General features: G+C 37.0%; 1 protein-coding gene across 1 annotated transcript in view; it reads left to right on the forward strand.

Annotated features, from left to right (window-relative positions):
• Positions 1 to 26245, forward strand: part of RNF150 (ring finger protein 150) — a 276996-nt gene that overhangs the window by 180589 nt on the left and 70162 nt on the right. Inside the window, exons 3-4 of the mRNA XM_012443224.3 lie at positions 14996 to 15067; positions 16645 to 16727. Of these exons, the coding sequence (XP_012298647.2) occupies positions 14996 to 15067; positions 16645 to 16727 (155 nt within the window). The remainder of the gene's footprint in view (positions 1 to 14995; positions 15068 to 16644; positions 16728 to 26245) is intronic.

Here is a 26245-nt window from a genome sequence, read left to right on the forward strand (position 1 = left end):
TGCCCATATATTTAAAAAAAAACCAACAACAACAACTGATAGCACACTTAACTCTGTACCCTTCTCTCTCACTTCATCTTGCAGATTAATTCACATCGACATATAAGCCCAGCTTCCTTCTCATTTCTAATGACTGCATAGCATTTCATTGTCTGTATGTGTCACATCTATTTAACCAGCACCTATTGATGGACATGTTTTTTCTTCTTAAGAAAACATGTACACGTGACACTTAGTACATTTGTAAGTGTATCTACAAAGTAAATCCTGGAAGTTTAGTTGCTAGGGCAATGGCATATACATTTTAAACTATGATAGATACTGCCACATTGTCTGCCAAAAAATATTGAACCAATTTACACTTTAATCAACTGTATATGAAAATTACTGTTTCCCCATATCCTTACCAAAAGAATGTTACAGCTTTTTTGTCGTTAGTAATTTGTTAAGTTAAAAATGGTACCACATTTTTCTTATTACAAGTAACGTTGTTCAAGTACAATAGAAAAAGTGAATATTTTTGGTGAAGTATCTACTTTTATTATTTGACTTCTTTTCCATTGAGTTGTCAGTCATTTTCTTATTAATGTGTATAAACTCTTCATTAGTCAAGGAAATTAACCCTTTTTTGTAGGATAGAATTCAACTCCCCACCCCCACCCCCAGCTTGACATTATCTTTGGTTTTGTCTGTGGTGCTTCTTGCCATACAGAAATTTTTGGTTTTTATAGAGCTACATTTACTATCTTTTTTCTTGAGATGGAATCTCACTCACTGTGTCGCCCAGGCTGGAGTCCAGTGGCACAATCTCAGCCCTCTGCAACCTTAGCCTCTGGGTTCAAGAGATTCTCATGCCTCGGCCCCCTGAGTAGCTAAGATTACAGGCGTGTGCCACCACACCTGGCTAATTTTTGTATTTTCAGTAAAGACAATGTTTCACTATGTTTGCCAGGTTGGTCTCGAACTCCTGATCTCAAGTGATCTGCCTACCTAGGCCTCTCAAAGTGCTGGGATTACAGGCATGACCCACTGCACCTGGTGTATTAATCTTTTTTTTAAAAAAATGTTATATATAGTTGAAGTTTACAACACAAGGTTTTGGGAGTCATATAGACAGTAAAATGGTAAAGCAAGTTGACATATCTATTGTCTCACATAGATTTTGGTGACAAGAGCAGGTAAAATCTACTTATTTAGAAGAAATTTCTAATATAATACAATTTTTTGGCAGTAGTCATTGTGCATTAGATCTCTAGACTTGCTCATCCCACATTCTGCTACTTTGTATCCCTTGACCTACATCTCCCCTATTTTTGCTCTGCTCCCCAATCCCAGTAACCACTGGTTTCATCTCTATCTCTGGATATTTGACCTTTCTTAAAAATTAGATTCCATGTATAGGTGAGACCACTTAGTATTTTTCTTTCTGTGTCTGACTTATTTCACTTAACATGATGTCCTCCAGGCCCATCCATGTTGTGGCAAATATCAGGATCTCCTTTTTTGAGGGTAAATAATAATAATCCATTGTATATGTGTATGTATACATTTTCTTTATGGACACAGGGACACTTAGGTTCCTTCCCTATCTTGGTTATTGTGAATAATGCCACAATTAACATGGGAGTGCGGCTATCTTTCCAAGGTGGTGATTTTATCTCCTTTGAGTATATACTCAGAAGAGGGATTGGCAAATCATAAATGTAGTTCTGTTTTTTATTTCTTAAGGAACTTCCATACCATTTTCCATAATGGCTGCAACCATCCACATTCCCACCAACTATGTACTAGGATTCCTTTTTCTCCATACCCTCACCACCACTTGTTAGCTCTTGTTTTTTGGATGATAAGCCATCCTAACAGGTGTGAGGTGTGATCTCATAGTGGTTTTGTTATTTTCATAATAAGATTTTCTATGTACCAAGACTACTGAAGAGCATTCATGTTTTCACCTTCTACTTTTTAAATTTATTTTTTGTCATTAAATCTTTAATCTGTAGAGAACTTATTTCAGTGTAAAGAATGAAGTAGAGAGCCAACATTATTTTTTTTTCAGATGGCCTACCATTTTTTTAACTGGCATTTATTAAATAAATAATCTTCCCCCCCATATGCAGTATCCTGATTTAACATATATTAAATACCCATATATACTTGCTTCTATTTCTGTACACTCTAAACTGTGCCATTTTTCTAGCTCTCAATTCATACCCCAGCACTATATTGTTTTTCAAATTCTAGAGTTATAATGTCTCCTAGCTGTTCATGCTGTCTTCCTTTATTGCTCTATTTTTACTCTTTTCATGTTTATTTTTGTATGAACTTAGAATCATTATATGAGTTTTTAAACTTGTAGGATAATTTAGGGGAAATCTGTAACCTTATGATGTTGAGACTTCCTATTCAAGTATAATATGTTTTCCTCGTATTCAACTCTTCTTTTAATTGCCAGTAGCATTTTTCAGTATTTATTAATATTGTGGATTTTTCTTGTTTATTTCTAGATGTTTAATCATTATGTTGCTAATTTAAATTCTTTTTTTCATATTTGAAACTTAAAATATTGATTGGGGTATTTTCATATATTATTAATACCCTCATTATTATCACCCTAATCATAATAATATATAGCATTTATTATATGCTACAGGCGTGTTCTAAGAGCTCTCTTGCTCTCTCTTTATATTTACCTACTTTCACTTTAAAAGATAGTAGCCCCATAATAAATAATTTTATTGTCCTCATTTTACAGAGTTGGAAGTAAGCACAGAGAGTTTAAGTAATTTGCCCAAGGTCACACTGCTGCTTACTAATAGAGCCAGCAATTGAACCAGCAGCAGGACTCCAGAGTCCATGCCCTTAACTACTACTCTGTAGTATTTGTGATATTTATATTAGTGTTTCAGAACTATATTAATAATGCCCACAATCGGGGATAACTTACCTCTTTCAAATGTTAGACATCCTTTTTTTCTGTTATCTAATTTCATTGGGTGGAATCTCCAGAATAAACTAAAGTAATCGTGGTTACAGTGAACATATTTCTCTTCCTTCTGTATTTAATAGGAACATCCTCAATTTAATGGAATTGTTTTTATCATTTCTCTGTTTTATTATTTCCTGGTGTAGTGTTCCAGGTTGAGATATATTTTATCATGTTGTAAAATATAGAATGTCAGAAATGTCAACTTAGTCCTATCTTATTAAGTGTTTTTTAATCAAGAATGGATTTTTGATTTAACAAATGCCTTTCCAGTGGCCTAGTCTAAGTTTTCTCTTTAGATTTGTTAAAATAAATGGATGATATTAATGGATTTCCATTATGAACCATCCAGAATTTCTAGTATATACTATTCCTCTAATGTGTGTGCGATTATATTTGCTAGTGTTATATTTATTATATAATTTATTTTTTGCCTGTATATTCATATATGAAATATGTTCATAGTTTACATTTTTATCATGTTTAGATAATGATTATACTTTCTTCTAAGAAGAATTTGCAAACTTTTATCCATTTTCTATAATATAGAGCTGTGGTGTCCAACATGGTAGTCACTAGCCATGTGTGGCTATTTAAATCAATTGTAATAAAATAAAATTTAAAATTCTTTTCCTCAGTTACTAGCCATATTGCATGTGGCCAATATATGGCAGTGCAGATATAGGACATTTTCATCATTGCATAAAGTCTTTTTGGGTAATACTGCACTTAAGCATTTTAAATAGCACTGGAATTAGCTGATTTTTTATGTGTATACATGTGTGTTTGTGTGTGTGTGTGTGTGTGTGTGTGTGATATATAGTCACTAGCCACAAGTGGCTAGTGTGTTTGTGGAGAGAGAGAAAGAGAGAGAGAGAGAGAGAGAGAGAGGAGAGAGATGTTAATCAGACAATGATATTAGAAATGGTATTCCTATATTTTTGGGCCGGTGGATAATTCAAGCAATTATTAAGCAGTTGAGATGGGGCAAAATATTAAGTTTGAATTAGTTGAGTAATGACTTAATCACTGTGCTACTTTTTACAGGTAGATCTAGCTTGCACGTGTATCTAGACACGTGCATACTGTGAGGTATATGAAAAACAAATTGAAAGGTGATAGTATGAAAGTGGTTCGTGGGGTTTAAGTTTTTATTCTCCTCCCATTTTATTAACTTGCCTTGAATTTTAGGATGTTACCATAGGGTCACTCAATGAATTGTGATCATATTAAAAGTTAACACTCCTTCCTGATCAAATGGACACTATACTTTAGCCCTTTGATGGATGGAATAACATATAATTTCCCTTAGAAAAATATTTCTCCTCTAATGATAAGTATTCCACTCCTCAACACAAAGTTATAACTGTGCAGGCCATAGCTATAATAAGCATCAGGTTAACTTAAACCATTTATTTTTATTAAGGCATTAGCCTTCAGAAAGAGTGGCTTTCAGGTTAGATGAAGGCTCACAGCCTGAAATGGAATATGAAAGGCATTTATGGTACATTGTCCAAGTATCCAACCATTCGGGTATATGAAAGAGAGACTGACCTTGAATTAGCCAGATAAGCACCTCAGTCTCTGGCTTGGCTTTGTGCAGATCACAATTAAAAGAAAGTCACCAGCATCTTACATAATCGTGGCCACTTTCATGTCACGTGTACCTGGAGAAGACCATTTCAATGCAGTTTCTCATGAAGTAGGATTTGCTACATGTTCTTCACATCAGATGCCTCCCAGCAAGATCTTTTAGACGGTAACATGGAGAATAAGGGCTACAACTAAAAGTGGAGAGGAAGATTTGGCAGTGTGTCATGTTTCCTAAAGCAGTTATATCAAGTTAAATCTGGTGTAGGGCAATAGCTAAAGATACCAACTTTGGAGTCAGATGGGTCTGGATTCAAATATTTGCTCTGATAATTCCCAGTGGTGTGACTTTGCACAAGTTACTTCACCTTTCTATGCCTAGGCTTCTCCACATTGTAAAGCCAGTCCCATAGGCTTGATGTGATGATTGAATGAGAAAATATGTGTGATATGTTATTAGAGGCTTGTTAAATGAGTCACATTTCATGGATAAAGCAATTCTTGGAAACTATATTCCTCACCTCCTCCCGCCCAATAGTAAATAGCTTAATTCTTACATATCTCACATATAGTTTAGTCTACATATGGCCTTTTAGCTCTATTGACACAATTTGAAACAAAATGGGATCTTCCATCTTTACTCCAGAGTTAGGGAAAAGCTCTCTGAACCCTATCCTTTTGGTTTTTATTGAAGTTTCATCATGTAGGCATGATTGATTAAATTATTGGCCATTGGTGATCAACTCAGCCTTCAGCCCCTCTTCCTTCCCTGGAGGGCATGGGTAGGAGTGAGGGAGTCTGAAAATTCCAATCCTCTAATCACAAGATTAGTTCCCCCTGCAACCAGACCTTTTTCTTTGGAGTCTTCCAAAGTCACCTCATTAACATAAACTCAGGTGTACTTGAAAAGGGTTTCTTATGAATCACAAACACTGCCATTTCACCTTCATCACTCCCATTACTTAGGAAATTACAAGGATTTTAGGAGTTCTAGCTGGGAACTGGGATGAAGACCAAAATATAGATAGTCCTTATTATATATCACAATACCATACAGCCTAATTATTGATAATGCCCCAATTTACTCTCAGAATTGTTCCAGTTTGGATGATATGTTCAGTGGTTACCGTACGTGTGAGAGAAGGAAAGGAATCAAGGACACATTTAGGTCAACTCTCATGGCATTTACTGGAACAGGAAAGAAAAAAAAAAGAAAAGGTCCAAAGGGCTTGAGTATCAAGAATTTGGGCTTGACAATGTTAAGTTTAGAAGCCTTTTAGATATTGAAGCAGAGATGCCATGTAGGTATTGTGATGTGTAAGTCTGGAGCTCAGGAAAGAAGACAGGGCTGGGGGCACCAATGTGGGGATCATCAGAATACAGATGACATTTAAACTATCAGGATAGGATGACCTCACTTGGAGAGAGGGTATCACAGAAGAGCTCTGGAGCCTGAGCCTGAGATACTCCAATACAGCCTCACCTCTACCCCAGCCTCTCTCCCGCAATCATAGCATTTTACGTTAGTTTCTTTTCTTCCCAGTTCTTATCACTGTCTGAAATTATTCTCTCCTTGCCTTACACCTTGACTTCTCAATGCACAGTGACACTCTGAGGGAGGTGAAACAAGGAGGCTGATTTGCAGAGACCGAGCACAGCCTCATAAACCATGTGGACCATTGCCCCCCTGTTTAAGGTTAACTGTTCTGCAGCCACCCTCTTCACTCGTGATGCTTGTCTTTCCTGCTTTTTTTTTTTTTTTTTTGGAGACCTTGGTCTGTCAAATGGCCTGTATGTGCCTTAGTCCGGTGACTAATTGTTTCAAGCTCTGTCTGCACAGAACTCAGGGAGGTAAATGGACTCCTCATTCCCATTCAAGCCCTGTGACACTTAAGAGCATGTGGATTAGGATGCAGCTCTACTCAGAGCATGCACAGCACATTTAGGGAGCTAATTTCTTAATGTCATATTCCAGCCCAGTGGAATCTCATCTCTGATCAAGCCCAGAATACTCTTGAACATAATCAGACATAAATGTCACACCCCCAGGCAGGTAGGTGGGGGTCAAGGTTGGGGTTTTAGGAGCTGGGACCACATAAAAGTCAATAGAGTCTATATCTAACTATGGTTTTGGTGCAAAGTAGAATCAGAGTCTTGGGCAGGTCAGGGTTATAAGGCAAGAGGACAACCCAGAGTAGAAAGTGCATAGGACCATGTGGAGTTAGGAGCCAGATTTATCATAAAGATGGGAACAGTGGTCAAACAAGGCAAAACAAAGCAGCCCAGGTTGGGAGAGGAAGCTGAGGGGATGGTGAAGCAAACTTTTTATATCAAACTCTCACCTGTTAAAAGAGCAGGGCACTGGTAGAAGCTCCAAGATGGCATGGAAGGAGAAGTTGCAAACCATAACCCACTTGTCAAATAAGGAAAGACCCCATAATGACTAGAAAAAATATTTTACTGGCCATTTAAAAAAGTCATGATGACTTTTAAATACCATGTCAGACCTCTCTCTCTTCACCAGCCCTGATCATGCCCCTGGATGAGTACTTTAAGGAAATAGCCATCGATACCAACAGTGTGTAGACTTCTACACCACATAGCCTATACACCTCTCAGGTCAGCCCTGAGAACCCATGTGCCAGAAAAGCTGCAGAGAGGAAACCACAGTCATGGGAATTGGGAGGCAGAAGCCACCTGGCCGTAATTTCACTCAAGTATTTGAGAATGCTGATTGCCTGATCCAAGAATTATAGTTTTTAGAAGTTAAAGGAATAGTTGATAGAATGAATTTGGAAGAGAGAAATGTAAAGTGATTTTGTTTTCAAGGGCATGTAACCAGATTAATGATTTCAAGTCAAAGTGTTTTCCACCAGACAAAGCTACTCAACAGTATTGAGGTCCAGAGACCTAACCATTGAGACGGGTCACCAGTCTCTGCCTCAGTCATAGCTGTAAAATCAGCAACTCCTGACCATTCAACACTGAACGCTGGCCCTTTCTGGCTTTAGAAGCAAAGCTCTCATGTTAAGTCCTTCCTAATAAAGTTATCCTTCAGTGTTCATGAGGAATTGGTCCAGGATCCCTCCTACCCATGGATACCAAAATCCACAGTCCCTTATATGTAATGGCATAGTACTTGCATATAACACATCCTTCCATGTACATCAAATCATCTCTAGTTTACTTATAGTACCTAATTCTAGTACCTAATGTAAATGCTATGTAAATAGTGGTTATGCTGTGTTCATTTGTATTATTTTTGTTGTATTATTATCTTTTATTATTTTTTCCCCAAATATGTTTAATCCATTACTGATTGAATCTGCCAATGGGGAACCCATGGATATGGAAGGCTGACTGTGGCTAGTTTAAGATTCTTCACTTTAAGAGGCTTCACAGAGGGTGCTAAGGATTCATCTCCATTCTGTCCATCTAATGACCCACCATCTTGTCACCTCTTCTTGACCTTTGAGGTGGGAAGCCACATTCACAACAGACTCCTGATCCTGAATACCAGTGTGCACTGTAGACAGCTCTCCTCTCCCCACCAGAAGGCCAAGGATCGAATCATTCCCTAGGCATGCCACTTCTGCTGCCATTCCCTGGTTCTTACCCTACTTATGAAAACCCTGCAGGACGGGAAGGCAAACTCAGCAAGCAGTGTTCCTGCCCTATCTTCTGTGATGTCTTGGAATATTGTCTCACTGTCTGCTAGGACATCCCATCTCAGACACAAGGACTGGGTCTGTATCCTGAAAAACACACAACTCCCAATAGATAGTAGTAGCTTGTTCAAATATGGACAGCTCAGATAAACTAAGTAGGAATCTTTTTTGGTTTTCATACACAATATTGCCTTTGAGGCTAATCCAAGGAAACCAGATCTGTTTTGATTTGCTTTGTTTTTATTTGAGGCCTGGTAATGACATTCAGCAAAGTTTTTCTGAAAGATTTCTCTCTCCCTGAGAAAATTTTTTCCTATTATTTGCATGTACATGGCCCATGTGCCTTTGATTTCTTTTGCACACATTGCATATTGATACTAAACTATGTTGGAATAAAAGAAGTAATGAAATTTTAAATAAACATGAACTTCACAAAGAGAAACAGAAAGAAAAGGAGTTTGCCAAGTCTCAGCTACCAAGGGAGAGTCCAGGCAGAGATGCTTCTGTCTCCTAAAGAGTGAGGACTAAAATTGTCCCTGAAGCTGCTCTAGAAGTAAGTACAAAGCCTTCAGGGGAACAGAAAGGCAAAAGTGCATGTCATATCCATGTAGTTTTCAGTAAGGTAATTAGCCCTTGATTTGCTTTTTTTAGATTACTCAGGTCTCAAAGCCCCTCGACTCCCTATTCTTTTGTGCATGGATGAAAATCATAAGCTGGTAAAGCTAGAGATGACATTACTTTACATACCCTATGTAATTAATAAGGGGACAGAGGGCCACAATGTTTAAGTGACTTGGCCAAAGTCACACAGTTAACTAGTGACAAAAATAGGACAAAGAGCTGTGTCTTCTAATTTTCAAGTCATTGCTTTCTGCTCTACAACACCTCCAACAACAACAACAAAAACCCTGACGTTTCTACCTCACATTGTGTGTTCACAAACAGATTTGTGGCATCACTCTATGAGGTCATCTCAGCTATCAAAATAGTCAAATTATTTTATCTATTTTTCTAGATTTGTGGAATGGTGATCCACATCATGGACATTTATTGGACTGGCTGTGCTATGACTTCTATCATATCAATCAGTCCTGGAAGGATCATTATTATGTATTAGAGTGTGTGAGGAAAATGTTTGAGTTACTCATGACCGTGTAAGGTTTTAGACAACTGGGACCAACTCCGTTTACTTTGACAGTGGCCTCCCTTCACCTAGAACTTAAGAACACTTACTTATCTTTCTACTTGGTGATGATGACAATGAACATGATCATAAAATATAGCTGTTAGGGAAAAACACAAATATTACACAAAATTATCCAATCAAATGAGATAGGAAGAACATAAATTCAGTTTTGATGCTGAGTTTTGGCATCCTTATGTTCCAAAATTATTTTTATCATTTTCACTGCATTTCTATTTATAACACAGAGCAGAGGAAGAGGAAAGTTTCTTATTTTTCTCAGTTTCTTAAATATTTAGATCACTAATTTGTGTGTCTCGGGCTGGAGTCTATTGTTTACCATTCTTGTTGGAATTTATGTAGGACTTTATTCTTTTAATACATGACTCTGTATTTGTTTTCCATTACGCAGTTTATCTTCATTATATTCAAGAAACCAATAACCTTGGTAAATATATTCGTACCTGATTATATCAAATAGATGGATAAACCTAATTATTACAATGGCCTAATACATAACAAGCTTTAGTAAGAAGCATGATTTTGGCCTGACACAGTGGCTCATGCCTATAATCCCAGCACTTTGGGAGGCTGAGGCAGGCAGATCACTTAAGGTTAGGAGTTCAAGACCAACATGGTGAAACCCTGTTTCTGTAAAAAATAGGAAAATTAGCTGGGTGCAGTGGCGCATGCCTGTAGTCACAGCTACTCAGGAGTCAGAGGCACAAGAATCGCTTGAACCCAAGAGGCAGAGGCTCAAGATCCACACCATTGCACTCCAGCCTGGGTGATGGAGCACAATTCTGTCTCAAAAAAAAAAAAAAAAAAAAAAAAAAAAAGCATGATTTGGGTCTGATTGGATTAGAAAGAATTCATAGGAGCACCTGAAACAAAAGGCTGACTCAAACCTGAGGTGGTTCTTCAATCCACCCAAGTCTTCCATTAGCATCACTTTACTCTGCATTTCTGAGAATGGCAAAAGAAAGAGTCTGTTTTATGATAGACTTCCAGTTCCAGTCCCTAGATTCTCTATTCAGAGTAGGTACAAGACTCAGTTTGAGCAGGACCTGTGGTTTTCCTTCCCTCTTCATACTGGGTGCAATCAAAAACCCAAAGACAGAAGAGATTAATTACAAAAGCAACAGTTGGCATATTTGGGCCATTTTATTAAGAATGTTTATGTTTTTACTTATCTCTTTAATTTGCATTTTGGAAATCCAATAAACATAGTTTGATTATTGAAAGTGAGATTTCAATATTGAAAACTTTTGTTGAAAGTGGTAGTTTTTTTCTTTGTATAATTTTTTTAATGAGGTATTCTCTGCCTGTGTATAATTTTCATGTCACTTACAAAGAAATAAGCATGCATATACAGATAATACTTGTATACAAGCATATGGACATTGCGTTTTTTAAAACTTTGTGGTACATTTTCCCTAATTTTGTTAATCCCAGAACTCTTGCAGAAAAAATATTTTATTACATGATCCCATATCATCGTACACATCTCAGAAGCAGGTATCTGGACCATCTGTTCTGCCCTTGCCAGGGAAGACTTTTATATCCTTCATCGGCCACTGCCAAAATGCTATGTTTTCCTCCTCAAAAGAGGAGAAAATATGTGTATCACTTATTAATAACATACAGAATGAGGCTGGACTCAAGGAACTTCACAGGAGAGGGAATGGGAGATAATACCATTATACCATTTTTTAGAATGATTGAGGAAAATACGTCTTCCTACCTTTGTGAATCATTTGATTTCTCAGGCTTTCTAGGAGGAAGACCTCATAGACTCAATCTTGAAGAGGACTTTATTTCAGTTATGCACTGTATAACTACGTTTTCGTCAAGGATGGACCACACATATGGCGGTAGTCCAGTATGATTATAATATCCTGTTTTTACTGTATCTTTTCTGTGTTTAGATACACAGATCCTTACCATTGTGTTACACCTACCGGCAGTATTCAGTACATGTTGTATAGGTTTGTAGCCTAGGAGCAATAGGCTGTACCATACCGCCTACGTGTCTAGCAGGCAGTACCATCTAGGATTGTGTGAGTATCTTCCATGATTTTACAGTGACGAAATCGCCTAACAATGGATTTCTCATAATGTATCCCTGTCATTAAGCTATGCATGACTGTACTTTCTCTTTTACTCTCTTGCCCTCAATCTATTAATTCTGCTAATTGTTTGGGAAGCCCATCTCCTAAATGACTTAATCCTCTGCTGAACTTTTTTAACCTCTCTAGGGACCAGTCATACAAATGCTAGTAATGAAATTTGTCTTTCTAATTCCCTAGCCATTAACTTTACCGTTAGCCAAAATCCCTGTTACCTTAATGTCAGCTTGCTTTACATTTCCTCAACGGACATGCCATTTTTAAAAAATAAAGGCAGCCCGCATTTTTTTAAAGGGCATAGAAAGGGTTTTTTTCCCCTCTGGAAAAGACTGAGGGGATATTTTCAAAAGCCGTCTATTTTTATTCAGATACAGCCACCAGTTCAGTTAAATACACAGCCAAAGTTTAATGCAGTCTTTGAACTTCCCCTACATGCTCACATTTAAGACGGGCATATTTCATTTGCAAAAACTTATTTTAAATAAAGTTGAATTTTGAAAATATTATTTCTAGTTCACCTGCTTTTTGAAAATGTTAGCTCCTTTCGAGTATACTCTATGACCATTGTATGAAAATATGTTTTTCCACTTAATTACTCTGCTTAGTCTTCAAAAAATATTTTTAAATGATTGAATTAGGTGCAGTATTGTATAATGCCAGTTAAACACAATTGCAAAAATATCTGAGTTCTTGACGTAAAAAGAAAACAGTATTTGTTTATTTGGGGTTCAGATTCTTATTCTAAATATAATATTCTACAGGTCTGTGGCATTTACGGCCAAAAACTAGTAGCCCTTTTGCAATACCTTTCAATCCTTGCCCCAGGGCCCTTCAATGGAGAGCAGCTGTTAGTTGATACTGGCTCTGTTTCCCAAGCTCAGACCACAAGTTTGCTTACCTTGCAACAGGTATCACTTGTACTTTGTCCCTAAGTATTTATTTATCACTAGATTTCTCAGGTTGTTTCCCATGCTTTAAAAAAAAAAAACTATTGGCTTAAGATTTTATTAACTCATTAGAGTTTTTACTAGATTATAAATTAAACTACGGCTGACAGGATTGTGTGTGTGCTTGTGTGCGCACGCGTGTATGTTTACATTACCATTTTCTTTTTTTTTTTTGAGACGGAGTTTCGCTCTTGTTACCCAGGCTGGAGTGCAATGGCGCGATCTCGGCTCATCGCAACCTCCGCCTCCTGGGTTCAGGCAATTCTCCTGCCTCAGCCTCCTGAGTAGCTGGGATTACAGGCATGCGCCACCATGCCCAGCTAATTTTTTTTGTATTAGTAGAGACGGAGTTTCACCGTGTTGACCAGGATGGTCTCGATCTCTTGACCTCGTGATCCACCCGCCTCGGCCTCCCAAAGTGCTGGGATTACAGGCTTGAGCCACCGCGTCCGGCCCACATTACCATTTTTTTTTAACCCAAAGCTATACTTGGCACAGAATAAGAGATCAAAAATATATGTTGAATGATTGACTGCCAATTATTGAAGGCAGCTTTATTCTATTAATATATGCTGGGGATAAGGGGACAATGTGAAGCAAAACTAAGCACAGGCCTTCCCTCAGGGAGCTTACCTGAGGGCAGTCTAACAGGGATTGATCATAAAAACAAATATCAAATTTCAAATGTGACAGAGCAGTGATACCAAGTGCTCTTAGGGTCAAATGAGAGGGATCTTGTTGGGAGACACCTAGGAAGGGGTCCCTGAAGAAATGATTTGAGTTGAAATCATTAATAGATAATAACCAGAAGAAGAGAAGAGGAGAGTTCCCTCATGTTTAGTTCGTCTCAGGTCAGTTCTTTTTCTCTCACTCTCGTTTTTTTCCTTGGTATTTATCACTAAAGACTCTTCCTATTTTTGCCTGCTGCCTTAGTTTGCTAGCTACTCGTGGACTTCTGCATAAATCTCAAGGGCATAGGTCTCCTTTTAGGAAACAGCCAAAACTTACCCTTCTGATACGAAATGTCAGTATTATTTTAGAAATGAAGGACGAACTGTCAAAGAGAAAAGTGAATTGACAAGGAGAACATCTCCTTTTCTGCTAATTACTTTAACTGCTGTGTGCTTAGAGAAGTGCCCCATGGTAAATACTTAGTGATTCTGATTAGCTGGATGGCTGGTTGACTAGTTAGCGGCTAGCCAGATGTTGGTTGGCTGGATGACTGGCCAGCCAGATGTTAGATGGTCGGCTGACTGACTGGGTTGATCGGGTGGTTTGGCAAGTGAAAGTAGGGGTGGTAGATGAGCTTTGATTTTAAAGTCAAACTTAATTTTATTCAGATTCTGACTTACCTTTCACTAACTCTATGACACTGGACAATTTATTCTATAAACTGAGGCTTACAGAGCTTGAGTAAATTGTCCAGTGCTTTTCTTATAGTTATCATAATATCAAAGATGATATTGCTTATATAGCTTTAGCATGGCACTTAGGATATATTAACTATTCACTAATACATGCTCACTATTTTAAAGAAAAGCAAGAAGCTTGAGTGCTTTTTCCAAAAGGAACAAAATTAATGAGAGCAAATGATTAGTCTGTGTTTAAATGTTAACCCTCTTAATCTTAGTCCTTCTAATGCTTTACTACTGCAGATACACATCTATTGCAGGCCAGGAAAAGATATACCTAAGAAGGAGATAAAACATGTAGAAAACTCACATGCACACAAACAATTTTTTTCCTTGACAGATTAAAATTTAATTTGCTCACCCTCATATCCTTCTCCCAGTCTTCCTTATCACCCTCTGATTTTATTATTGCAGGGCTCATTAGGATGAGCCTTGCAATTCTCTACTAAAAAATCAGAAATGATGTATTATTCCTTGACATGGATCATGGTGGTTACTCTGGTGTTTGCCTTATAATTATTTGCTAAACTGAACCTTATGTTTTATGTATTTTTCTGTATGCATGCTCACGCTTAAACATGCATAAAGGAGGTAAAATTGTTATCTGAGAATGTGATGGATAGAACAGACCAAATTTAAAGCAATGCTATGCCTATATGAGCAAATTGAAAGGAATATGCAAGCAGTGAATCCAGATCATAAAAAAGAGGAGATGAAGTTTATTCCAGCTACTCCAGATTGGCCATCTCTGTGTCACAAATTGAGTGACTAGAGTGGCAAATTACTAAACTCCTTTTTTTTTTTTGCTAGTGTATGCACACATAACCTGCGCTGTAGAACTGTAGGGCAGGATCGATGTCACATGCCACTTGCTTAACACTAGGCATTAAGAACTTCTCACTGTGGCAAAACTCTTTTATAGACCTCAATTTCCACTGCCCCATCTTTTCTAGTCATCGTTGTTAGCATTCATGCCACATGTGCATGATTTTAGAGCTAGCTGCCCTGTGTATTAAATACCCTCAGAAATGACGTCAAGAATTATAGAACTTTATTACTAACAAGCACATTTTGGTTTTTCAGCGTCGACTGGGAGATGCAGCAAAGAAAGCCATCAGCAAACTCCAGGTCAGGACCATCAAGAAGGGTGACAAGGTAACAGCCTCTTTTCTTTTTGGTGAGAAGCTATTCAAAGAAGCTTCTAACATTTTTTATACCCAGAGTGGAAGAAAGAAAAGGATGGGAAAGGAAATACACACTAACAGTTGTCCTATCAGTATCTGTTATTATACTCTTCTGAATTAAACATAATTTAAAGTTTCCTATAAAATGCATATAATATGATAATAAAATAGTTGTATAGAAAATATGAGAAACTGCTAAATAAGTGTATAAAAAATAGATGAAGCCAGAATGAAATTAGTACACAAACGGATTACCTAAAATGTGTAATAGAAATGGGTCTCAAATTTAGATTGGGGCTTTCTAGCAGCCAGTGCAAAGGAAACAATATTCAATATTCAAGTAATATTTAATGACCTTATTCCAGTGTCCCACAAGATAAAATCAAAATGATTGTTCCTGATATTATGACCTGAGAAAGTTTTTTCATGAATCTTTGCAAGGAAGACAGCTTTATGTGCTGAGCTATGTTCTCCACTTAAGTCTACAGTATAAATGCAGGAAGTATATTCAATCCCTCTGAATTCCAGTATTCAGAACCTCAAGGTTGACAGGTGGGGTGGCTCATTCACTTCTAGCACTTTGGGAGGCCAAGGTAGATAGATCACTTGAGGCCAGAAGTTTGAGACCGGCCTAGGCAATGTAGCAAGACCCTGTCTCTATAAAAAAAAAATTTTAAACCAAAACACAGAGCCCCAAAGTCATTTCAATAGCCTCCTTCACTGCAGAATGATGGCATAAAGCCAAAAGCAATAGTGTATCTTGAGGAGGGAAAACAAAGCAGTCCTGCCCAGGTTTACGGGCTTCTAAGAGTCTCCCTTGTTCAACCCAGGCCAAGTTAGAGCAATGGATTACAATACATGGGTTTGGGGCTCCTTGGAGCAATGTAAGGAATTTACAGCTCCACATATAGGCCAGTACTGTCTCTAGTCTGAATAATTGATTTATCTCACAAATTATGTGCTTTATTTTTCAAGTATATAAAAATGCCATTGGGTTTATAAGATAAAATTCATTTAAAAGCATTACTACATTGAAAGTACATTTTAGTCATCATGTTATTTCCAGTCAATCAGAGAATAATAAAAGTACAAGGACTATTACATAAGCACTATGTTATGAGGCATTAAAAGAGGTTGATATACTTGAAAAAAAATGGAATTACCATTTTGTTTCAATATTTATTTTATACACTAGATTCCAGAAGAATGAATAGTTTAAATGTCATTCACATAGTTCACCATAAATATTATTTCTCATCCTGAAATTTTTGATAGGTCACCTCTAATTATAATTAATAGCATTGTTAGTAATAGTACTTTAGAAAATGGTTTTCCTCACAAAAGGACTTGCAGTGGAACCTAGAAACAAAAAGTAGAGGTTGGAAGGAATGGAAACTAGGCCAATTGATGGTAAATTTGATTTAAAAACTGGCACCAGCACTGCTTAAATCTTTGTTCCAGGCAAGCTCTTCTTTGATTTTGGCTTGGATATTTTATATTAGAGATGAAGCTAAGAAAATAGGCTCATCTGTGGTTCCTCTGTTGCAGGAAACAGAATCTGATTTTGACAACTGTGCAGTTTGTATTGAAGGGTACAAGCCCAATGACGTTGTCCGGATCCTGCCCTGCCGGTGAGTCACTAGGCTGCCTGTTTTTGATTGGGTTGTATACGTGGAGCGCACCCACGTGGCCTCCCTGGCCCAGACCTGCTGGGCATAGCGCTGTCAGGTTGGTCTGCCCCAACATTTCCATGTTTCCATTGCAGACGACCCAAACATTCTTGTTGTTGCATAACCTTTGTCCTTGAAAACACTGTGTCATTAAATATTTTTCTGACCCCCTGTCCCCTTTGCATCAAAGGAAGTATACTGCTATGCACTAGAGCTTCATCATACAAAATTTGATGATGTGGCCACAAAGTATAAGTTTTCTTGAACAATAGATCTACGATGTTCAGCATCAATTCTGGCTTATACCGGTAGCATTTTAATTAAAATAGTAAACTGTGAAAAATATTTTGTGAATGATCATGAACAATGTGGTAATTAGAATATGGTCAGGAGTAAGTAGGAATTCAAGGGCAGATCCCATGTTCTTTCATTTTTTTTTTTTTTTTTTAACTAACAGAAAGAGAATGTGACACTCAAATTCTCCTAAAATTCTTGCATCTAGGGGAGGACGCCAGGCAGGTATAGTTGGGGAAACTCCCCAGGTGATTCTCATATAACCCTATTCCCTCTCCCTAATTGAAATTTACTGTGAAGGTATCTGAATTCTTTAATTAAACAATTTTAAATACTTTAATGAAATCAAATCTTTTAAAGTCATGTGAAATCCATCCTTTGTCACTGACAACCTTTTTTAGTGTTTTTTCATCTGTGCAAATGTCTCAAAAATAAAAATAAAATTATTCCTTGTTGGGAGATTCTTCATTTAGAAAGACTGACTTTCAATATTCTTAGATACTTTCAGCCAGGCATGGTGGCTCACACCTGTAATCCCAGTGCTTTGGAAGGCCAAGACAGGAGGATCGCTTGAGGCCAAGATTTCAAGAACAGCTTGGACAATATAGAAAAACTCTGTCTCTACAAAAAAAAATTTAAAAATTAGCTGAACATGGTGGTGCTCAGGACATGGTGGCACTAGCCTATAATCCTGACTACTCAGGAGGGTGAGGTGGGAGGATCCCTTGAGCCCAGGAGTTCAAGGTTATATTGAGCAATGATCACACCACCACACACTCCACTGATCATGCCACTGCACTGGGTGACAGTGAGACCTCATCTCAAAAAACAATTCTTAGAGACTTTAAAAGTAAAGTAGGAAAACATATACCACAAAGATATAGGACAAGTCACATATTCATAAACAGTGCAAACTTTAGGACTGTTTACTAGAACTACAAAAGAAACAAAAATTACTTTAGAGGAATGGCGTAATAATCCCAAAATGACAAAGAGGTGACCAAAAAAAAGTGGCAGGATACTAAAATTGATGAATCAACTCCCAAAGGAAACAGACCTTGATTGAAATGTCCATGGGCAAATTGATCGTTGGGAAAACAGGCATTAGGGAAGTACATCCTGGTGGCCCCAGCCAAAGTCTTCAATTGTAATTCACTTTCCCTTAGTTTGTGGACAAAATCACAAATAGAGACACCTGAAGATTTGGTAATTTCTTTCATATGAGGATATGCTATATTAATTCTTTCTAGTAAATATTACATATACTTAGCGTTGACTCAGTGATTTCCAGAAACACAGGCAGACAAATGTAGTATGTGAACTACAGAATGCCTCTTGGAGTAACATCTTATATCTCTGCAGTATTTTATTAAAGGTTTTATAAAGCCTCTTAGTTATAAGCAAATAAAGTGCTTTCCTTTAATTTTTTTCTTAAAGATTATTTAGAACCCTATGAGAGTACTACTAATAAAAAAAATTCAGAGCCAGTTCAAGTTAAATATCTACCTTTTTCTGAAAAATCCAAAGACATTTACAACTGTAAATTAAGAAAATCTGTTTTAAAAATTATATGCATAGCATTACTTTAGATCTACAATTCATACAGTATAAAATAGTTTATTCATTTAAAACTGTCATGAATAACTTTCATGTTACTACATATATATAGATAATTGCTAGAGACTAAGTAATATACAAGCTTTCCATGTATTTGGGAAAATTATTGGCTGAGTTCAATTTTTATTTATGGCAGATTTTAACAGTGTTTAATTTTCATGATGTATTATTCCAGATCTCCTTTCATATTATAATTTTTTGGAAATATTAACCAAAAAAATAGCATTTCAATATTTACCACAGAAACTAAAATCTCAGGAATTTTAATATACATTAGCCTTTGCTCTTGGCTTGTTTAGTTTGGCTTCAGACTCCTCCTTGTTTAAATGATTATTTGATTCTTAGCTCATTCCTTGATTTTGTCTCATGTTCCTTACTGTCTATCTACTATTATTTCCATACTATGAACCCTGCTTTAAATAACAATGTACATTTGAGCATTTTCAAATACAGCTATAGTTAATTACTGTTTGATCTTATACTAGTCACACATATCTATTCTGAATAGCTCATACATTTTTTCCATGTAGATTTTAAAATCAAGACATTTTTATGCCTGTTACTGTTTTCTGCCAGACAGTTTGCACTAATGGGTATTATCAAACAAATGCAATGACGTTTGCTTTTTGCTACATAATTTACTCTGGGGTATTATTAAGGCTGCTCCTATGAACTTCATAGACTCTCTTTCCCATTATTTCCATGCTGACTCATCCACAGACTTCTTTGCATCTCCTTGACTTAAAAACTGTTTCAAAATGTTCCGGTTTATCATCTCCCTTCACTCACACCTTTTTCCTGTGGCCTCATAACTACCGACATTCTTGGTGCATCTCTTCACTATTGTTTTCATTTAGGATGTCTTTCCAAATTATGTGCTTGTACCAGAACTTTTTCAAAATCACATTATTGCTTGTCCCTTTCTGAGACCCATGAACAAATTATGATGAATTAGTAAATGCCTTCCTCTTCTTTATTTGTCACAGTGATTATTAAAGTTAAGTCATGCAAATACACACCTATCATTTCTTCCTTCATTGTTTCTTCATCATGTCCCTCTCTAGGACATAAAGGTGACCCCTTCCCCCTGCCGGAGTGAGCCTGGACGTGTACATCTACCATGAGGGACAGACCCCCTTCAGCCCATAAAGCAGCTCAGCTTCAGACAGGTCTAACTTCTGTGGTTTGGAGTTGATCCTAATACACCACAGAGACATTACTCAAGACATTTTGGTTTTGCTACATCATACGTATGCCAAAATATGCATTATACTATATTTTAGGGGTGGTTTTTGTATCCCAGGTTAGTATTTGTGATTATTATTTTTAGCCACAGAAGATGTTTTATTGAAGTTTTATTATCTTCTCTTGCACAGAAAAGCCTCTCTGATTCTTCCATGGCTTTAATTGCATGGTGTCCCTACTATTCTTCAAGGATTATTCGTTTCAGCCTGTTTAGCTTCTCAATTTCAAACACACAGTGTCTCAGAAGGAATATGAATTTCTTAGGCAGGCCAAAAGTCCTTGTTTTCCATTGTTTTAAAGCAAAGCAATAGATTCATCCTTCCTTTACATACCTATTAAATTCTCTCCTATCTCTAATTTATCCCTGTAGCATTATCACAAATTAGGGAAGACACTAGTTTCTACCACTGTTTTTTTCTTTGATTTTTGTGAACTCTCCTCCACAGCTGAGGAAAAATGTAAACATTGTCTAGTAATAAGCAGACCCTCTTGATAAGCTTTTAGTACCTAAATGCTTCATTTGGAACAACAGACATTTTGCAGCAACTGTGTGCCAGGAATAGTGGAAAGTGACATTGATGAGAAGACAAATGGAATGGTGCATGCTCGAAAGGAAATAGTCTAGTGGGAGGGAAAGGAATTTAAATAAGTATTCATGATAGAGAATGGTATGTGTAACAATAATAACAAAATGTATAAAAATTTTGGAGGGATTAATACCAGGCACAAGGAAGTTGAGAAAGATTCCACAGAAGAAAAGTAATGTTTTCCAATTTCTAACAATGGCTTGTTTTGTCCATCGTATCCTCATTCTAGAAAATTTGTAAAATGGGTAAATATTTAAATATCTGCCTAACTCCTTCATGCTAGTAACTACTGCTATCATTGTTATATATTGCCTTCTTTTTATTTCTTATGCTTATTTTGCAACTTTAAGATACTATTGTCAATATCATTTACTATCCTGCTCTTTTCACATACACTGTAAGAATTTGCTAGAAATGGTATTAGATTATTGGGGGTATTTTTTTTTAGATTATTTGTGGCTCATTTTGACTTTCCTTTGGCCTTTGATACTATTGACAGAAGCTGATCAAGCTCTAAGCTGCACAAACTGACCAAAGACCCTGGGATGTTGGTGCTCATATAAAACTCACTCTTCAAAGGTCAGGGTCTTTTCTTGGCCCAATCAGATTTTTCTACTGAGATAAAACAGAGGGGTGTCCTGACCCACTTTAGCTTATTTTATAATATCCCTTGATTAGTTGTTTGCATTTGACAATCTCGCCCCACTACAGAAGACAGAGAAGAAGTCTTTAAATGCTTAGTTTGATTATGTGACATGTAGGGGAAGCATGTCCTGCTGGCTTATTAATATCACAATTGGATTACAAACAAAATTCTCTACCACTCATGTTATCATCTTTGGTTGATGCTTCCCAACTTTTAACTTGTTCATAAACAAATTACAGCTTTCATATACACAGTCCAAAAATCAAAATCCAAAATGCTTTATATCTGAAACTTTTTGAGCACCGTAATGGTCAAAGGAAATGCTCATTGGAGTGTTTTGAATTTTGGCTATTTGGATTAGGGATAATGCAGATATTCCAAAATCTGAAGAAAAAAAAATCCAAAACACTTCTGGCCCCAGGTATTTTGGATAAAGTACTGCATGTAGTTCCGTTTTGTAAATAGTGTTTCCTGGATGATATGCCAAAGATCAGTGTTGTCAATGCCACCTGGACTTAAATGAGGTCTTATTTGGGAGCAGGGGAAGATGGCTGAATAAAGTAAATACCTAACAACACCTATCCTAAAATAGTTCTTGTGGAAAAGTGTTGCACTGCTGCTGTTTAACATCCACACACTGAAGCAGATTTCAGCATTAGAGAGCAGCGCTGCCTTCTCTGAGCAGCCTCTGAGTCGGGGTCCATCAGTGGCTCTGCAGGCCCAGGTTTTGCAGGCCTCAGTCTTTACAGCAGAAGTTAGTTTTGCCTGGGCAAGGTTACCTGTTAGATCAGATAATCCTGGAGCTGTTTTGGGGTTGTATGTATGTGTGGTATTTGTTTTCCGGGGTTTTTTTTGGTAAAATATATATAACATAAAATATACCTTTTAATCATGTTTAAATATACAATTCAGTGACATTAAGTACATTCACCTTGCTGTGAAACCATCACTACTGTCCATCTCTTGAACGTCTTCATCCTCCCAGCATGAAACTCTGAATCCATTAAACAGCAATTGCTCATTCCCTCAGTCTGGAATTTTATGTGCATTTTATTTTTAATTTGGGCTTTACTTTTATTAACAGCAGAAAATGTCAATGAAGGAACTTAGATTTTCAAGACTGCAGTTAAAGTTGGCTAACTAGAAATTAGTATTTACACATTCAAAACCCTGTCAAAGTGATAATTTTATATATTTATATTATTACTATTGTTACAATACTAAGATGATATTATTCTTGTCATTATCAATGGTACTGTTACGGTTTCCTTGACCATCGCTCACATCATCCACACCATTGCTTCTTTCCTGGCTTTTTGCAGTAGCCTTCTCACTAATCTCCCTGCTTCTACTCCTGCCCTTTACTTATTCATTCTGATAAGTCTATTTTTAATTGTCAAGCTAGATTAGATGGCTCTAGGTACTTTTACAACAAGTACAACTTCAAACTCATTAAGTATAACAGTAGTGTGACTAAAAATATTATTCTTGGTCAGCAAGGTTGGCTAAAAAAAAAATTATTCTTCAGGAAGAATAACTGGAATGTAATTAGGTCCTTCTGTTTTTCTAAAATCTACTCCTGAAACAAGGTAAATTAACAAGAAAACTAAAAACATGCACTATTTCATATTAACTCCCTACAGGAGATTTGGGTTGGCTGGGGCAATTGCCATTGTTTTTACTCAAGGAAGCAATCTTAGCAAACTTGCCATTGTGTCTCATTAGGATTTTGTACTCTGACTTCCTCATGGGGCCTCACCAGAATAATTCATGTATGGAATAACTGTATTTCTCTCAAGCAAGGGGAATGTTTTTATATTGTAGATATTCAACTGTGATATTGTCTGGATTGTTTCTGTTTGTTGACACAAATCTAAGAGCCAAATTTGTGACCTACCCATAGCCAAAAGGATTTTTTTAGCCTCATCTCTTACTCTGTTTTATGTCTCTATTTTTCTCATTTTTTTCTTCTTTTATAATATATTTTTGGATACTTGCATCTTCCAAGTCACTTTAAGTTTTTTTGATGCAGGTGTACCCCAAACTTGGGGCTTAGCTCAGGAAGGTTCTTGGCTTCACTCAGGAAAGAATTCAAGAGCAAGCTGGCAGTGGAAAAAAGCAAGTTTTATTAGAGCAATGGTGTACAACAAAATGGCTGCTCCATAGACACAGCAGGGCTATTCCATAGGCAGAGTTGCCAGCTAGCTATATTTATATGCACTCTTAAATAGATGCTAAATAAGGGGCAGATTATTCATGAACTTTCTGGAAAAGGAGCAGAGAGTTCTCAGAATTAGGTAATTTCCAGGTCTGCCATGGCATCATTTATAGACTGTCAACTAGAGGTTGCCCTTGTTGCCATCTTGGTCCTAGCTGGTTTTGGCCAGTTTCTTGGCTTCATCCTGATTTGATCAGGAGGGTCTTGACCAAGGTTCAGAAAACAAGTCTTTCTGATTTCCTACTTCATTTTTTAGAAAAAATGTGTTTTCCATGTCTTCCGAAAGTTTGTCAGTATCATTTTAAATTAATATGTAATATCCCATGTGTAATAATTTATATTTTTGGACACTTAAATTGTTCTGCACGCACACACACACACACACACACACTTTTTTGCTATTATAAATAAGGCTGTGATAAGTAGCTCTGTGTTTAGACCTTAGTTCACATTTTAGATTTGTTTCTAAGATTATAAATTTACATTGCCTAATTATATTCCATAAAGTTATATACAAGGAGCTTTCCAGCCAGAGCTAAGAATATTCCAAGCAAAGATAACTGTGGTAACCTGGAATTGTTAGAGTGTGATGCTTGTGTTAGGGATGAGGCTAGAGAGGAGGCATCCCAGACCCTTCAGGGCCCAAATGCCCAGCTGAGGGCCCTGGATTATAACCAAGTGCTGGAGGACCCACTGTGAGGGGTTTGATTTGTGCTTCATACACAGCACACTGGTAGCGATATACAGCATGGCTCAGAGGGATCTGACTGGAGTCAGAGAGACCAGTGAGGAGACGATTGCCAAGTCCAGGTAGGAAATGCTAGAAGTCTGAATGGGAGTGCTCGCACTGTAACACAGAGAAATAGATGTATTCAAGAGAGATCCAGGAGTAAACTAGATGACTCAACATTTGAAATATTGAAAATAGCTGCCTGTGTTTCTCAGATAGGCAGCTGATGGATACATATATATTTGTTTGCATTTAAAACATGCTCATGTCTTTCCATTTGAATTATACATAGAAAAAATGCAGCAGTTTGCAAACTGTCACTCAAAAACCATAACACAAAAGGAATTCCATCACTACACACACATACACACACACACACACACACACACACACACACACACTCCACTTGAGGATCAGCCTTGGCTTATCTTTTTAAGCCTTTCTTCAGAGTTACCCAGCCCCAAAGTATTGTCACAACTCAGTCCCAGAAGCAAAGCTCCATTCTAAATAGATAACTGATTCTATTTGTAAACACTGTGTTACCCTTCCTCTTTCTCTTTTTTCCTTTTAGGAATGAGGTTAAATTTCTGTATCAGTTCCAGAACTCCCCTTTTTAATTTAAGACATAGAATATATCATATGTTTACTGTTTTAAAAAATTTGTAATGTAAGGCTATACTTTTACAAAGACCAGAACATGACTAAAAGCATTCGTGTTGTAGAAATGAAGTGGAAATTTAAACACAGTTACATACAAGACTAAAAATTAAAAAACAGAATAAATGGTTCCTGATACAGAGCAGTAATAGTGAAAGGAGAAATGAAGTTTGTATGTATAAATTGTGGCAATAGATACCTTAACTTGCAAAGGGATATCTAATGACATTTTAGTGTCTGAGTCAGACAGAAGAACCTAAAAGGGATAGACCTGGAGACTTGGAAAAGGACTTTTTTGAGGGCTGCTGAAAAGTCAAAACCCAAATACGGTCTACTAGTTTTAATGAATTTGTTGTTATTTTGTACCATGTGTTGACAATTGACACAACATTCATAAATTATCCTTGTCCATCTAACCAGTCAGACAGACAGCTGCTTTTCTGTCTCAGTTAGCATGACTGATGTATATTTTTAACCCGGACCTCATTATTAATTGACTTTTCAAATACTATATTCCATGAACTCCTGTCTCCAAGGACAGGTGGCATTTTTCCTCTGCCAGAGAAACAGCACTGGGATACATTTAATGTAAAGTACATGAGAAACGGTAGAGGAATCCATTGGTAAAGCTTTCTAAACAAGCACAGACTCTAAGGCCCAGAGTGACTTGCCTACCTCCTTAAAATTGATTTAGTAAGGTTTACTGAGCTAATGTAGGTGAGAGCACAGTGCCTACACCAAAAATGACTTATTAACAGCATCTTCAGTCTGACAGGCCTTGGAAAATTGCGTGTTCCTTCTGTACCACGGAGCTTCCTAATCCTCACTGGACAAAAACAACCCTGGTAGTTCATAGCCTCCTTGCTTCTCTGTAATCTCTGATACAGGATTCACATCTCGGATCCTTAATGACAACCAAGCAAAATCAAAGTCGGACTCTGATATTTATTTGTGAAACTCCCTCTTTGAGGGACTGGGTCAGCCTCTCATTCACTCTCCCTGCCAGGGACATGATCATAATAAATAGCATAACATGAGGAAGAATGATGTAAAAAAGTGAACATCGTTTTAATATTTGAAAACATAGTTACCATCAAGTTTTACGGAAATCACTATAAAAAGGCACTAGCCCCTTAAAATTTTTAAATCCAGGGGTCAGTCTGATTTTCAAATGAACTGAATGTGTGGACAGAAAATTCCAAGCTCTTTATGAGTAAAAAAATTTTTTACAGAATGCTGTAATGTGATGAGGATTCCAATTATGAGTCCTATAACTCGTGAAGTAGAAAACAAAAGGGCACTTTCTGGCCAGGGAGAAATGGCCTGTCCTGATTTTACCCTGCCGTGCCTGTTACATAGGCTTGATTAGGAACAGATTTTTTTCCAAGTTCCTTTATTTTGAAAAAAGTGATGAATATTAGCTGATTTTCATATGATTTTTGACTTACCCTCTTATGCCGATGTTATGAATTGGTCATTCTATTT

Source organism: Aotus nancymaae, unplaced genomic scaffold (genome assembly GCF_030222135.1).
Source record: "Aotus nancymaae isolate 86718 unplaced genomic scaffold, 86718_ANA_hifiasm-v0.15.2.pri h1tg000033l, whole genome shotgun sequence".
In the NCBI taxonomy this organism is placed as follows: Eukaryota; Metazoa; Chordata; class Mammalia; order Primates; family Aotidae; genus Aotus; species Aotus nancymaae.